Source organism: Anomaloglossus baeobatrachus, chromosome 3 (assembly GCF_048569485.1).
Source record: "Anomaloglossus baeobatrachus isolate aAnoBae1 chromosome 3, aAnoBae1.hap1, whole genome shotgun sequence".
Taxonomy (NCBI): Eukaryota; Metazoa; Chordata; class Amphibia; order Anura; family Aromobatidae; genus Anomaloglossus; species Anomaloglossus baeobatrachus.
Window position 1 is genome coordinate 633,192,822 of NC_134355.1, and position 13,801 is coordinate 633,206,622.

The window sequence follows — 13,801 nt, forward strand, 5'->3', positions numbered from 1 at the left end:
ATTTTAGATGCATTGAAACCATAAAAAAACTTGGTTAAAAAGGACAAGTCCATCTTTTGGCAAGTTTTCACGGTTCCAAATTCCACAAAGAAAACTTCTGCAGGAGATAATCAGAGGAACAGAGCGCACCGCGCCAGGAGAAGCAGCAGGGTTAATACTATACCCGATTTTGGAAGCAATGAAAAGACAAAACTAATAAAAATCATGGGACGTCTATTACAATTCAGTTTATTTGGTACTGCAATGGAGTAGCAATCAGGACTTCTATAAAAGGGACTTCATAGATAGAGCATTAATATATAAGATCTGGACTCTCTGTATACTGTATGGGGAGTGTTAGCTCATGCTCTGTAACGGAGTACAATACAAGCAGACATCTGTTAGCAGCACTGATCCACAATCAGACAACCTTTACGTCAAAACTGGCCACGAAAAGAGTAAGAATCTAAAATAAAAATAAAAACCGGAGAGCATAAAAAAGCCGCAGTATTCTACAACAGAGGGCGGGCGCAGGCGTCTGGTGTCCGCAGTGCACACCTTCTTCTACATCACTTGTGGAAATTTACTTAAGAAAAAGCATTTTCTTCTAATAAGAAAAGAAAAAATCACCAGTAAACCGAAGACTGAGCCTTGCAATGTCCTCTGCAAGATGGGAAAAAATGGAATTCGGTTGGTTCTCTCATCCGGGGAAAGCTGGGTAGTGACCAATATGGCTATTATTACAGCGCAGAGATATAGGCTTTTTACACTGCAAATCCACCTGGAAGGGGCAGATGACCATATTACGGTCCCATATAACCTCAGAGTTGCAGAGGGACAAACTGCGCACGGACAGCAGGTTTTGTGCGCCGGTCCTATGGGCACCCACCAAGATGTGTGCACCATTACTAAAAGGTGCCTGAAAAGACAAGTGTATGGCCGGCAGATATCACATGCTCATCCTGTAGGTGCCTGCCAAAAAGGTTTGTCCGTCTGTGGTATAAGAAGTGCATGGAAACAAGGAACTCTGCCCATCCAGTAGGTAAGAGTAGCTGTCCTATAGGTACTTGCCAAATTCTGTGCATAGCGGTCAGGAATTGTACACGTGACCTATAAAACAAGTGCATGATACCGTACGGCCATGCAGGTATCTTGGCCGACACTTGTCAATTCCAGAATACTGTATATAAGAGCCCAGGCCACTCTATGCAATGTAAAAACACCTATAATATACTCATGTAGGGGGCGGCCTGGTCCGATGGGTGTCACTGCTCTCCGGCCCGGCACCTCCTCTCTGCTCCAATCTCCATCCTCCTTCCACCCAGCCCAGAGTGGACAACACATCCGACATCATCCACCGAGGCCAGCAATGCGGTCCTGCGCAGGCGCACTGTGATCTGCCGTGCTTAGAGCAGATCAAATTATTATAATGCGCAGGCGCACAGAAAGGTCAAGGACCGCCCACGCATGCGCACTACAATAATTTGATCTACCCTCAGCAAGACAGATTAAAGTGATTCTGTGCAGGACTGCAATGCCGGCCTGAGTGGATGACGTAGGACGCGTTATCCACATGGGCGTGTGGAAAAGAAAAACGGCCATCGCAGCAGAGAGGAGGCGCTGAGCTGAAGAGTAGTGACACCCATCGGACTGGACCGATGGGCGAGTATAATAAAAGGTCTTTCTTACGTTATTCAATGAGGCCTGGGTTCTTCTATACAGTATTGTAGAATACTGTATATAAGAGCTCAGTGGTGGTGGCCACATTTTATAGTCACCAAATCTGGTGACAAGTTCCTTTTAAGAAGATATTCTCACATCATAGATTAAGGGATGAATATTCCCTAGAAACATTGTAAGGAGTAGCCACATCGGTATTCCATGGCCACCTAACCTCCTCCCATCTGCAGCATTAGCGGCCCCTCTTTTGATTAGTAGGCCTCACATCACGATTACAGAGACAAGACATTGTGGGGGCCTACTAAACAAAAATGGTACAAGGGGTAGAAGGTGGCCACTGGTCCAAGGTTGTGCACATTTTTTGCTAAGCTCTGCTTAATATAGTGCCCATAGCACCTACAGCTTTGAATTAACCATCCAGGAGTTTGGAAGAGCTTGGTGGAGGCAGTAATAGCAGCCATATTGGTCATCACTCGGCATTCAGATGCTTATGTTGAGTACCTATTACTGGTGATTTTTCGGGGGGTGTGTGATGTTCAATGCACTTTAAGGCAGCAGACCTGACATCGGAGATGAAACAATTATAATAAAACAGTGCCTAAACTTCATCATAGGACAAACCAACATGTAAAAACACAACAGCAGATACAACCAACCAATTCACACAGTATTAAAGTATGGTTTAAGCACTTTGGTAAAAGAAAAAAAACCTCAAAAACATACATTTGTTCAATTTTCAAGTCCAAAAAAAAATAATTATAATAGTGTCTGTAAATGTAAGGTTGTGCTAAATCAGTCAGATCAATTACCCTTCATGGGGGTCGGGTGGGCACAACCTCCCTGCCCCGCGAGCCGAGGAGCCCGCCCGCCCCTGAAGAGCTCAAGACAAGTATATAAGTCTAAAAGTTTCAGTGACAAAAAAAAAAAAAAAAAAAAAAAAAAAAAGGTAATGGCTATGTAATACACATAAGTATTAACATCAATCTGTATTAAATTATGTAAACATATACATCTTCTGAGGTCAGTAAAACAATCCCTTCACGTGCAGGATTTTACTGAAGCATCGTTCGGATCTGTTTTGAAGTGGTCTCGTCGTTCAGGTGTTTCGTGGTAAACCTGCATTCAAATGGGAGAGGAGAAGGGGTTAACGCCGCGCATCAGAAAAATGAAAAACGTAGAGTTGTTGATAAATTAATATCTTTTTTATGCCATAGGTCTAAGCGTTTCGAGGTAGAAACCTCTTCCTCAGGACCAGAATATCAACAGCGTCCTTGTACAGTAAGATCACAGGCGCTTTTATGAGCCAAGATGTAGTACTCAAGAACAGCCACTATATGGTGTATGGAGCTGTGCAGCCCGGGCTATGTATATATGGCCACCGCAGGAACGGTGAGGCCGCCACGTGTTAGACACTACTGATTCGAGATCAATATCCTTCCTCGTATAGCATGGATACAATACAGCGCTAAAGATGCAGGAAGGGTGTATAAATCCATCCCAAAAGTTGCAATTTTAACTCAAAACCAAATATTTTCCATGATGGGATTTGCGCACAAGTTGTACCGTACCTGAGTGCATTTAATAGGCCCTCCACAGAATCTGCGGGCTGCTCCTTCAACACTTTTATACAGCCTTTCATCTGCAGAGAAAAAAACCCCAGATCAATGAGTCCCCAAAATCACCACATCCCAATATTGTGAAATTACATATACCACGTATACAGTGTGTCCACCCATATCCTGTCCACCGCCATTAACTTGAGAACGGCGGCAGCCATAGGTATAGAAGGTGTGTCTAGGTATAGTAAAGTAGCCATGCGCTACGCAATGAAAACACCTATAGCGCCACCTGGTGGAAAACAACAGAGTTAGCATTTTTATCTCGAAAATGGAACGAGATAGAGAAAAAAAGTGAATTAAAAAATTATAGGGCATCATCAATTCAATACAAATCGACACCTTGCATACAGAAATGCTATGATATGAAACCCATGACCGCCCCAAAACATTGAATGCTGGTCACACATATGGCGCTCATTTAACTTTGATCCTCAAAGTGGTCCCCGTCAGCTGCAATGCACATCTGGACTCTGCACAGCATACTGTATCTTGCTGCACGTTGTGCAATATGGTAGGTGACACGTTTGCACAAGCATCTGTGATACGTCGTCGTAGGTCCTGCAATGTTGGTGGAGGGGTCGCATACACCTGCTGTTTGATGTGACCTCACAGAAAGAAGTCCAATGGGGTCAGGTCAGGTGAGCGTGGAGGCCGCTCCACACAGCCACCATACCCAATGACTTGTAGGAAGGTCTCCATGAGGTATCGCTTCACGTCCGCAGCATTGTGAGTTTTACACATTCTAATCATAGCATTTCTGTATGCAAGGTGTCGATTCGTATTGAATTGATGATGCCCTACAACTTTGTAACTCACTTTTTTCTCTATCTCGTTCCGTTTTTGAAATAAAAATGTTAACTCCATTGTTTTCCACCAGGTGACGCTATAGGTGGTTTCATTGCGGAGCGCATGGCTACTTTACTATACCTAGACACCACTTCTATGCCTATAGCTGCCGCTGTTCTCAAGTTAATGGCAGAGGACAGGATATGGATGGACACACTGTATTGCTGTGCGCGTGCGAGCGTCTAGCCATCTACACAGGCCATATTTTTCAGACTAAAGTGCTCCTTAACATAAGACACCCAAGTTAGTAGTAGAAAACAGGAAAAACATTTAATCAAAACTTCCCTGCTTATGTAAAGTAGAGGGGTCATTAGCACTAATTTGAATGTACTCGGGATTAAATAAATCTATTGCTAGTGTCTCTTGCAGTGTGTATTATACACACACACCTTGCAGTTCCTGGCAGCTGAACGGAGGCTGCAGGACCTTCTGCATAGATAACTTTAGGACCTCTCAGGCCCTAAAAAGGTTAAACGTTTAATGGAGTTAAACTGTTAGAAGGTCATTCATCCGCTCATCTCCCAGCAGTTCTCATATTATAAAAGTATGAATGTATATAGCTCTACAGTATATACTCATACATACTTTATACACACATCTACACATACATCTATCATGTGTGCGTTTCTATACTTATAATGTGCATGTATGATATATTGCACTATATAATATACTTCCATATATTTTATTTGCATGTACCGTATTTTTCGCTTTATAAGACGCACTTTAGTGCGTCTTATAAACCGAATATACGGGGGGGCGCTGCTGGGGGCAGGTGAAAGCTGCAGGCGGCAGCGTTAGATCTCCTGCTCCCACTCATAGAATATGCACAGCCACTGTCCATCAGCGTGGTGCTGAAACCGCACCGCGCTGATGGGCTGGGGCATATTATATCTGCATGTGCTCCCTTTGAACGCACATGATCCCCCCTGTGTTAGATATGGCCCCCATACTGCTGCCCATAGTAAAATAAAAAAAGCTTTACTTGCCTCCAGCGCTGATCTCCCGGTCTCTTGCTGGTGCTGTCTGTGATAAGGCACGCAGAGATGATATCACTCTGCTGTGCCGATCACATGACCGGCAGCAAGAACCAGGAAGTGGAGGAGGCCGGAGCTCAACCCCACGGAGGGAGACACAGGGATTACAGCGCTGAGAAGGTAAGGAAAGAGTGTTTTATTTTATTATGGGCAGCAGTATGGGGGCCATATCAAACACAGGGGAGATGTGCAATCTATAGTGGCCATGGGCAGCAGTATGGGGGCCATATCAAACAAAGGGGAGGTGTGCCATCTATAGTGGCCATGGGCAGCAGTATGGGGGCCATGTCAAACACAGGGGAGGTGTGCCATCTATAGGGGCCATGGGCAGCAGTATGGGGGCCATATCAAACACAGGGGAGGTGTGCCATCTATAGGGGCCATGGGCAGCAGTATGGGGGCCATATCAAACACAGGGGAGGTGTGCCATCTATACGGGCCATGGGCAGCACAGGGGGACGTGTCCCAGCACAAGAGGCTATAATCAATATAAGGGGGACATTTCCAGATTAAGGGGGGCTAATTTTAGGATGGGGGGCTATGAGGGACATATACCCTATATGATTTGTTAGACGGACACTGGCATTATAAGATGGACCCCATTTAACATTAAAAAAAAAATAAATTCTCTTTTCCTTCAAATTTGGGGGTGCGTCTTATAATCAGGTGCATCTTATAAAGCGAAAAATACGGTACATTACACACAAATTATATATAATAGAGATATAGATCTTTGTATATGCATCTCTAGATTGTATCTGGTGGTCATATCTCCAATGAGCCAAGATGAAAAGAAGGGAATTTTGTTACTTACCGTAAATTCCTTTTCTTCTAGCTCTTATTGGGAGACCCAGACGATTGGGTGTATAGCACTGCCTCTGGAGGCCACACAAAGCAATTACACTAAAAAGTGTAAGGCCCCTCCCCTTCTGGCTATACACCCCCAGTAGGATCACTGGCTCACCAGTTTTAGTGCAAAAGCAAGAAGGAGGAAAGCCAATAACTGGTTTAAACAAATTCTCTCCGAGTAACATCGGAGAACTGAAAACCGTTCAACATGAACAACATGTGTACCCGCAAACAACCAACAATCCCGAAGGACAACAGGGCGGGTGCTGGGTCTCCCAATAAGAGCTAGAAGAAAAGGAATTTACGGTAAGTAACAAAATTCCCTTCTTCTTCGGCGCTCTATTGGGAGACCCAGACGATTGGGACGTCCAAAAGCTGTCCCTGGGTGGGTAAAGAAATACCTCATGTTAGAGCTGCAAGACAGCCCTCCCCTACGGGGAGGCAACTGCCGCCTGCAGGACTCTTCTACCTAGGCTGGCGTCCGCCGAAGCATAGGTATGCACCTGATAATGTTTGGTGAAAGTGTGCAGACTCGACCAGGTAGCTGCCTGGCACACCTGTTGAGCCGTAGCCTGGTGTCGTAATGCCCAGGATGCACCCACGGCTCTGGTAGAATGGGCCTTCAGCCCTGATGGAACCGGAAGCCCAGCAGAACGGTAGGCTTCAAGAATTGGTTCTTTGATCCATCGAGCCAGGGTGGCTTTAGAAGCCTGCGACCCTTTGCGCTTACCAGCGACAAGGACAAAGAGTGCATCCGAACGGCGCAAGGGCGCCGTGCGGGAAATGTAGATTCTGAGTGCTCTCACCAGATCTAACAAATGTAAATCCTTCTCATACCGATGAACTGCATGAGGACAAAACGAAGGCAAAGAGATATCCTGATTAAGATGAAAAGAGGATACCACCTTCGGGAGAACCTCCTGAATAGGACGCAGCACAACCTTGTCCTGGTGGAAGACCAGGAAGGGAGCCTTGGATGATAGTGCTGCCAGCTCAGACACTCTCCGAAGAGATGTGATCGCTACCAGAAAAGCCACTTTCTGTGATAGTCTAGAAAGTGAAACCTCCTTCAGAGGCTCGAAGGGCGGCTTCTGGAGGGCAACTAGTACCCTGTTCAGATCCCATGGATCTAACGGCCTCTTGTACGGGGGTACGATATGGCAAACCCCCTGTAGGAACGAGCGCACCTTAGGAAGGCGTGCCAAACGCCTCTGAAAAAAGACGGATAGCGCCGAGACCTGACCTTTAAGGGAGCCGAGCGACAAACCTTTTTCTAACCCAGATTGCAGGAAAGAAAGAAAGGTAGGCAATGCAAATGGCCAGGGAGACACTCCCTGAGCAGAGCTCCAGGATAAAAATATCCTCCACGTTCTGTGGTAGATCTTAGCAGACGTGGGCTTCCTAGCCTGTCTCATGGTGGCAACGACCCCTTGGGACAATCCTGAAGACGTTAGGATCCAGGACTCAATGGCCACACAGTCAGGTTCAGGGCCGCAGAATTCCGATGGAAAAACGGCCCTTGGGACAGTAAGTCTGGTCGGTCTGGGAGTGCCCACGGTTGGCCGACCGTGAGCTGCCACAGATCCGGATACCACGCCCTCCTCGGCCAGTCTGGGGCGACAAGTATGACGCGGCTGCAATCGGATCTGATCTTGCGTAGCACTCTGGGCAGGAGTGCCAGAGGTGGAAACACATAAGGGAGCCGGAACTGCGACCAATCTTGCACTAGGGCGTCTGCCGCCAGCGCTCTTTGATCGCGAGACCGTGCCATGAAGGTTGGGACCTTGTTGTTGTGCCGTGACGCCATTAGGTCGACGTCCGGCACCCCCCAGCGGCGACAGATTTCCTGAAACACGTCTGGGTGAAGGGACCATTCCCCTGCGTCCATGCCCTGGCGACTGAGGAAGTCTGCTTCCCAGTTTTCTACGCCGGGGATGTGAACCGCGGATATGGTGGAGGCTGTGGCTTCCACCCACATCAGAATCCGCCGGACTTCCTGGAAGGCTTGCCGACTGCGTGTCCCCCCTTGGTGGTTGATGTATGCCACCGCTGTGGAGTTGTCCGACTGAATTCGGATCTGCCTTCCTTCCAGCCACTGCTGGAAGGCTAGTAGGGCAAAATACACTGCTCTGATTTCCAGAACATTGATCTGAAGGGTGGACTCCTGCTGAGACCACGTACCCTGAGCCCTGTGGTGGAGAAAGACTGCTCCCCACCCTGACAGACTCGCATCTGTCGTGACCACCGCCCAAGACGGTGGTAGGAAGGATCTTCCCTGTGATAATGAGGTGGGAAGAAGCCACCACTGCAGAGAGTCTTTGGCCGTCTGGGAAAGGGAGACCTTCCTGTCCAGGGATGTTGACTTCCCGTCCCATTGGCGGAGAATGTCCCATTGAAGTGGACGCAGATGAAACTGCGCAAACGGAACCGCCTCTATTGCCGCCACCATCTTCCCGAGGAAGTGCATGAGGCGTCTTAAGGAGTGCTGCTGACTTTGAAGGAGAGCCTGCACCCCAGTCTGTAGAGACCGCTGCTTGTCCAGCGGAAGCTTCACTATCGCTGAGAGAGTATGAAACTCCATGCCAAGATACGTTAGTGATTGGGTCGGTGACAGATTTGACTTTGGGAAGTTGATGATCCACCCGAACGCCTGGAGAGTCTCCAGTGCAACATTCAGGCTGAGTCGGCATGCCTCTTGAGAGGGTGCCTTGACCAGTAGATCGTCCAAGTAAGGGATCACAGAGTGTCCGTGAGAGTGCAAGACTGCTACCACTGCCGCCATGATCTTGGTGAACACCCGAGGGGCTGTCGCCAGACCAAATGGCAGAGCTACGAACTGAAGATGGTCGTCTCCTATCACGAAGCGTAGAAAGCATTGGTGCTCTGTAGCAATCGGCACGTGGAGATAAGCATCTTTGATGTCTATTGATGCTAGGAAATCTCCTTGAGACATAGAGGCAATGACTGAGCGGAGGGATTCCATCCGGAACCGCCTGGCGTTCACATGCTTGTTGAGCAGTTTTAGGTCCAGAACAGGACGGAAGGAGCCGTCCTTTTTTGGAACCACAAAGAGATTGGAGTAAAATCCTCGCCCCCGTTCGAGAGGGGGGACAGGGATCACGACTCCTTCTGCTCTTAGAGAGTCCACCGCCTGCAGCAGGGCATCTGCTCGGTTGGGGTGTGGGGAGGTTCTGAAGAACCGAAGTGGAGGCCGAGAACTAAACTCGATTCTGTACCCGCGAGACAGAATGTCTGTTACCCACCGGTCTTTGACCTGTGACAGCCAAATGTCGCAAAAGCGGGAGAGCCTGCCACCGACCGAGGATGCGGAGGGAGGAGGCCGAAAGTCATGAGGTAGCCGCTTTGGAAGCGGTTCCTCCATTTGCTTTCCTGGGGCGTGAGTGAGCCCGCCAGGAATCTGAGCTCCCTTGTTCCTTCTGAGTCCTTTTGGACGAGGAGAATTGGGCCTTGCCCGAGCCTCGAAAGGACCGAAACCTCGACTGCCACTTTTTCTGTTGAGGTTTACTTGCTCTGGGCTGTGGTAAGGAAGAGTCCTTACCCTTGGACTGTTTTATGATTTCAGCCAATGGCTCACCAAACAGTCTGTCTCTAGATAATGGCAAGCTGGTTAAGCATTTTTTGGAACCAGCATCTGCTTTCCAGTCCTTTAACCACAAGGCTCTGCGCAAAACCACAGAATTGGCGGACGCCATAGCGGTACGGCTCGTAGATTCTAGGACAGCATTGATGGCATAGGTCGCAAACGCAGACATTTGCGAAGTTAGGGACGCCACTTGCGGCACTGCTGGATGTATGAAAGCATCCACCTGTGCTAAACCAGCTGAAATAGCTTGGAGTGCCCACACGGCCGCGAATGCTGGAGCAAACGACGCGCCGATAGATTCATAGACAGATTTCAACCAAAGGTCCATCTGTCTGTCGTTGGCATCTTTAAGTGAAGCGCCATCCTCTACTGCGACTATGGATCTAGCCGCAAGCTTGGAAATTGGGGGATCCACCTTTGGACACTGGGTCCAGCGTTTGGCCACCTCAGAGGGAAAAGGATAACGGGTATCCTTAGAACGTTTAGAGAAACGCTTGTCTGGATGAGCGTCGTGTTTCTGGATCGATTCTCTGAAATCAGAGTGGTCCAAAAAAGCACTTAATTTACGCTTGGGATATAGGAAATGGAACTTCTCCTGCTGTGCAGCTGCCTCCTCTGCAGAAGGGGCTGGGGGAGAAATATCCAACAGCCTATTAATTGCCGATATAAGGTCATTAACCATGGCGTCACCATCAGGGGCATCCAGATTGAGAGGGGCCTCAGGATTAGAATCCTGGTCACCGTCCTCAGTCTCATCACAGAGAGACTCTTGTCGCTGAGACCCTGAACAGTGTGAAGACGTGGAGGGTCTTTCCCAGCGAGCTCGCTTAGGCTGCCTGGGACTGTCATCTGAGTCAGAGACTTCAGCCTGTGATGCTTGAGACCCCCCTGAAGTACGGATTAGTTCCAACTGAGGGGGACCGGATAGCATAGACACAGCAGTGTCCATGGCCTGAGCAACTGGCCTGGACTGCAAGGTCTCCAGGATTTTTGCCATAGTCACAGACATTTTATCAGCAAAAACTGCAAAGTCTGTCCCCGTCACCGGGGCAGGGTTCACAGGCGTCTCAGCCTGGGCTACCACCACATTAGGCTCTGGCTGACGAAGTGCCACTGGGACTGAACATTGCATACAATGTGAGTCTTTGGAGCCTGCCGGTAGATCAGCCCCACATGCAGTACAAACAGTGTACACAGCCTGTGCCTTGGCACCCTTGCGTTTTGCGGATGACATGTTGCTGCCTCCTCAGAGCAGTACAGGGTGTCCAGCCAAGAAGCGACCTTACAGTGCAAATATATATATATATGGTACCAAGAAAAAAGTACACTAATATAACACTGAGGCACAAGTGGGGCCAGCACTAAAGTGCAGCTTACCGCCCGCTTAGGAGCGGGTGTGTGGTCGCCGAATTCCCTTTAGTCTGGGTCTCCCAGAGCCTGCTGCCTTTCCCCAGCCAGACCGCATGTGTAATGGCTGCCGGCGTCCTTGTGGAGAGGGGGGGCGGGCCCTGGGCGTATACAGACGAAAAGCGGGAAGCCTGCTTCCCACTGTGCCTAGTGAGAGGGCTGGAGCATGTAAATAAAGCTCCAGCCCTCGGCGCTGCCTATTGAGCAGCGTCTCTCCCCTACCCTGATTGACAGGGTGGGGGCGGGAACGAAGCGGCGCTAGGCCGCAGAAGCCGGGGGCTAAAGTTAGAAGCGCCGCCGCCGTAAAAGCGCGGTCGGCGCAAAGTCCCCGGCGCACCACAAGTCGCAGCTGCGCCGCCGCTCCAATAGCGGTCGGCGCAGTAGTTCCCAACATGTAACGTCACTCAGCAAAGCTGCAGTGACCTAACCCCAGCGCACAGCGCTACTGTCCCCGGCGCACTATAACGCTCAGCAAGCCTTGAGAGTGTCCGTGCCTGCCGGGGACACAGAGTACCTGAAAGTTGCAGGGCCTTGTCCCTGAACGGCACTCCCGCTCCAAATCCAGCAGGTTCTCTGGGTCTGTGGATGGAGCCCGGCCCCAGGGCTTGGGGGCCGGCAAGATCCCACTTCCACAGAGCCCTCCAGGGGATGTGGAAGGAAAACAGCATGTGGGCTCCAGCCTCTGTACCAGCAATAGGTACCTCAACCTTACAAGCACCACCGCGGGTGAGAAGGGAGCATGCTGGGGGCCCCATATGGGCCCTCTTTTCTTCGATCCGATATAGCCAGCAGCTACTGCTGACTACAAACAGTGGAGCTATGCGTGGATGTCTGACCTCCTTCGCACAAAGCAGAAAACTGGTGAGCCAGTGATCCCACTGGGGGTGTATAGCCAGAAGGGGAGGGGCCTTACACTTTTTAGTGTAATTGCTTTGTGAGGCCTCCGGAGGCAGTGCTATACACCCAATTGTCTGGGTCTCCCAATAGAGCGCCGAAGAAATAAGAAAGAAAACATTTGTATAGTTATTTTTTTTTCAAGCAACTATACATGTGTCCTTTCTTACATTTACTCTTTGCTCAATATATCCTGGGATGAGGAGCACGAGATAATCAGCTATGTACATAAAACATTGGGACACTGTTGGGAGAGGTTTGTGCTGTGTGTGTTTATACGGCCACCCGTATTGTGATGTGCACTGCAGCTCGACATTGTATTGATTCTGTGCGTCTTCCTGTCGGGCGGCCGAGAAGGGGGTGGGACGCAGCCCCGTCGGGCAACCGAGAAGGGGGTGGGACGCAGCCCCGTCGGGCGGCCGAGAAGGGGGTGGGACGCAGCCCCGTCGGGCGGCCGAGAAGGGGGTGGGACGCAGCCCCGTCGGGCGGCCGAGAAGAAGGGGGTGGGACGCAGCCCCGTCGGGCGGCCGAGAAGAAGGGGGTGGGACGCAGCCCCGTCGGGCGGCCGAGAAGAAGGGGGTGGGACGCAGCCCCGTCGGGCGGCCGAGAAGAAGGGGGTGGGACGCAGCCCCGTCGGGCGGCCGAGAAGAAGGGGGTGGGACGCAGCCCCGTCGGGCGGCCGAGAAGAAGGGGGTGGGACGCAGCCCCGTCGGGCGGCCGAGAAGAAGGGGGTGGGACGCAGCCCCGTCGGGCGGCCGAGAAGGGGGTGGGACGCAGCCCCGTCGGGCGGCCGAGAAGGGGGTGGGACGCAGCCCCGTCGGGCGGCCGAGAAGGGGGTGGGACGCAGCCCCGTCGGGCGGCCGAGAAGGGGGTGGGACGCAGCCCCGTCGGGCGGCCGAGAAGGGGGTGGGACGCAGCCCCGTCGGGCGGCCGAGAAGGGGGTGGGACGCAGCCCCGTCGGGCGGCCGAGAAGGGGGTGGGACGCAGCCCCGTCGGGCGGCCGAGAAGGGGGTGGGACGCAGCCCCGTCGGGCGGCCGAGAAGGGGGTGGGACGCAGCCCCGTCGGGCGGCCGAGAAGGGGGTGGGACGCAGCCCCGTCGGGCGGCCGAGAAGGGGGTGGGACGCAGCCCCGTCGGGCGGCCGAGAAGGGGGTGGGACGCAGCCCCGTCGGGCGGCCGAGAAGGGGGTGGAAGAAGCAGCTCCGTCGGGTGGCCGAGAAAGGGGTGGAAGAAGCAGCTCCATCGGGCGGCCGAGAAGGGGGTGGAAGAAGCAGCTCCATCGGGCGGCCGAGAAGGGGGTGGAAGAAGCAGCTCCATCGGGCGGCCGAGAAGGGAGTGAGGGGGGACGCAGCCACATCGTGTGGCAGGCAGCTGAAGGAATACAGTGAAATCTGACAGGACTGGTGTGCAAGTCACAAGGAACATCGTCAAATCTGGCAGCTTACGTCAATCTTTGACGTCTTGCAGAACGCTCCTACTGGATGTACGTGATCGTAAAGAATAATAACGCCGACCATTACTCTCATACAGAACATGAGCGTGTCTTCACTGGTGAACCGGCTGCTGTATTCTCTACAGATATAAAAAGATGGGAAAAAGTAAATCTACAAGCACTAGAAATAACAAAAACGGTAAATACGGCAATTATAACAATCCCACCTCTGACCATTACCCCTCACTACATGCACCAAAACCAGACAACACAACAAAAAGATAAGTGACAATGGAACTAGTAAACTATTTTAATTATTAATTAATAAAATAAATAAGTGACACACTGATGCCTCCATATCAGATATTACTCTCAGACGTTATAGCAAAAAATTTGATGCCAAAGAAAAAAAAAAAAAAAGTGTAAAGACTCCACATCAATGGCCGACAAGAGGA

The 13,801-nt window shown here is 50.7% G+C and overlaps 1 protein-coding gene across 3 annotated transcripts in view; it reads right to left on the minus strand.

Annotated features, from left to right (window-relative positions):
* Nucleotides 1–212: 212 nt before the first annotated feature.
* CYRIA (CYFIP related Rac1 interactor A) overlaps nucleotides 213–13,801 on the minus strand; it is a 139,520-nt gene continuing 125,931 nt past the window's right edge. For all 3 annotated transcript variants that reach the window (XM_075341126.1, XM_075341128.1, XM_075341127.1), the window contains 3 exons: nucleotides 13,360–13,486; nucleotides 3,228–3,298; nucleotides 213–2,775 (listed from right to left, as the gene is read on the minus strand). In XM_075341126.1, the coding sequence (XP_075197241.1) occupies nucleotides 2,712–2,775; nucleotides 3,228–3,298; nucleotides 13,360–13,486 (262 nt within the window). In that variant the 3' untranslated portion in view covers nucleotides 213–2,711. The remainder of the gene's footprint in view (nucleotides 2,776–3,227; nucleotides 3,299–13,359; nucleotides 13,487–13,801) is intronic.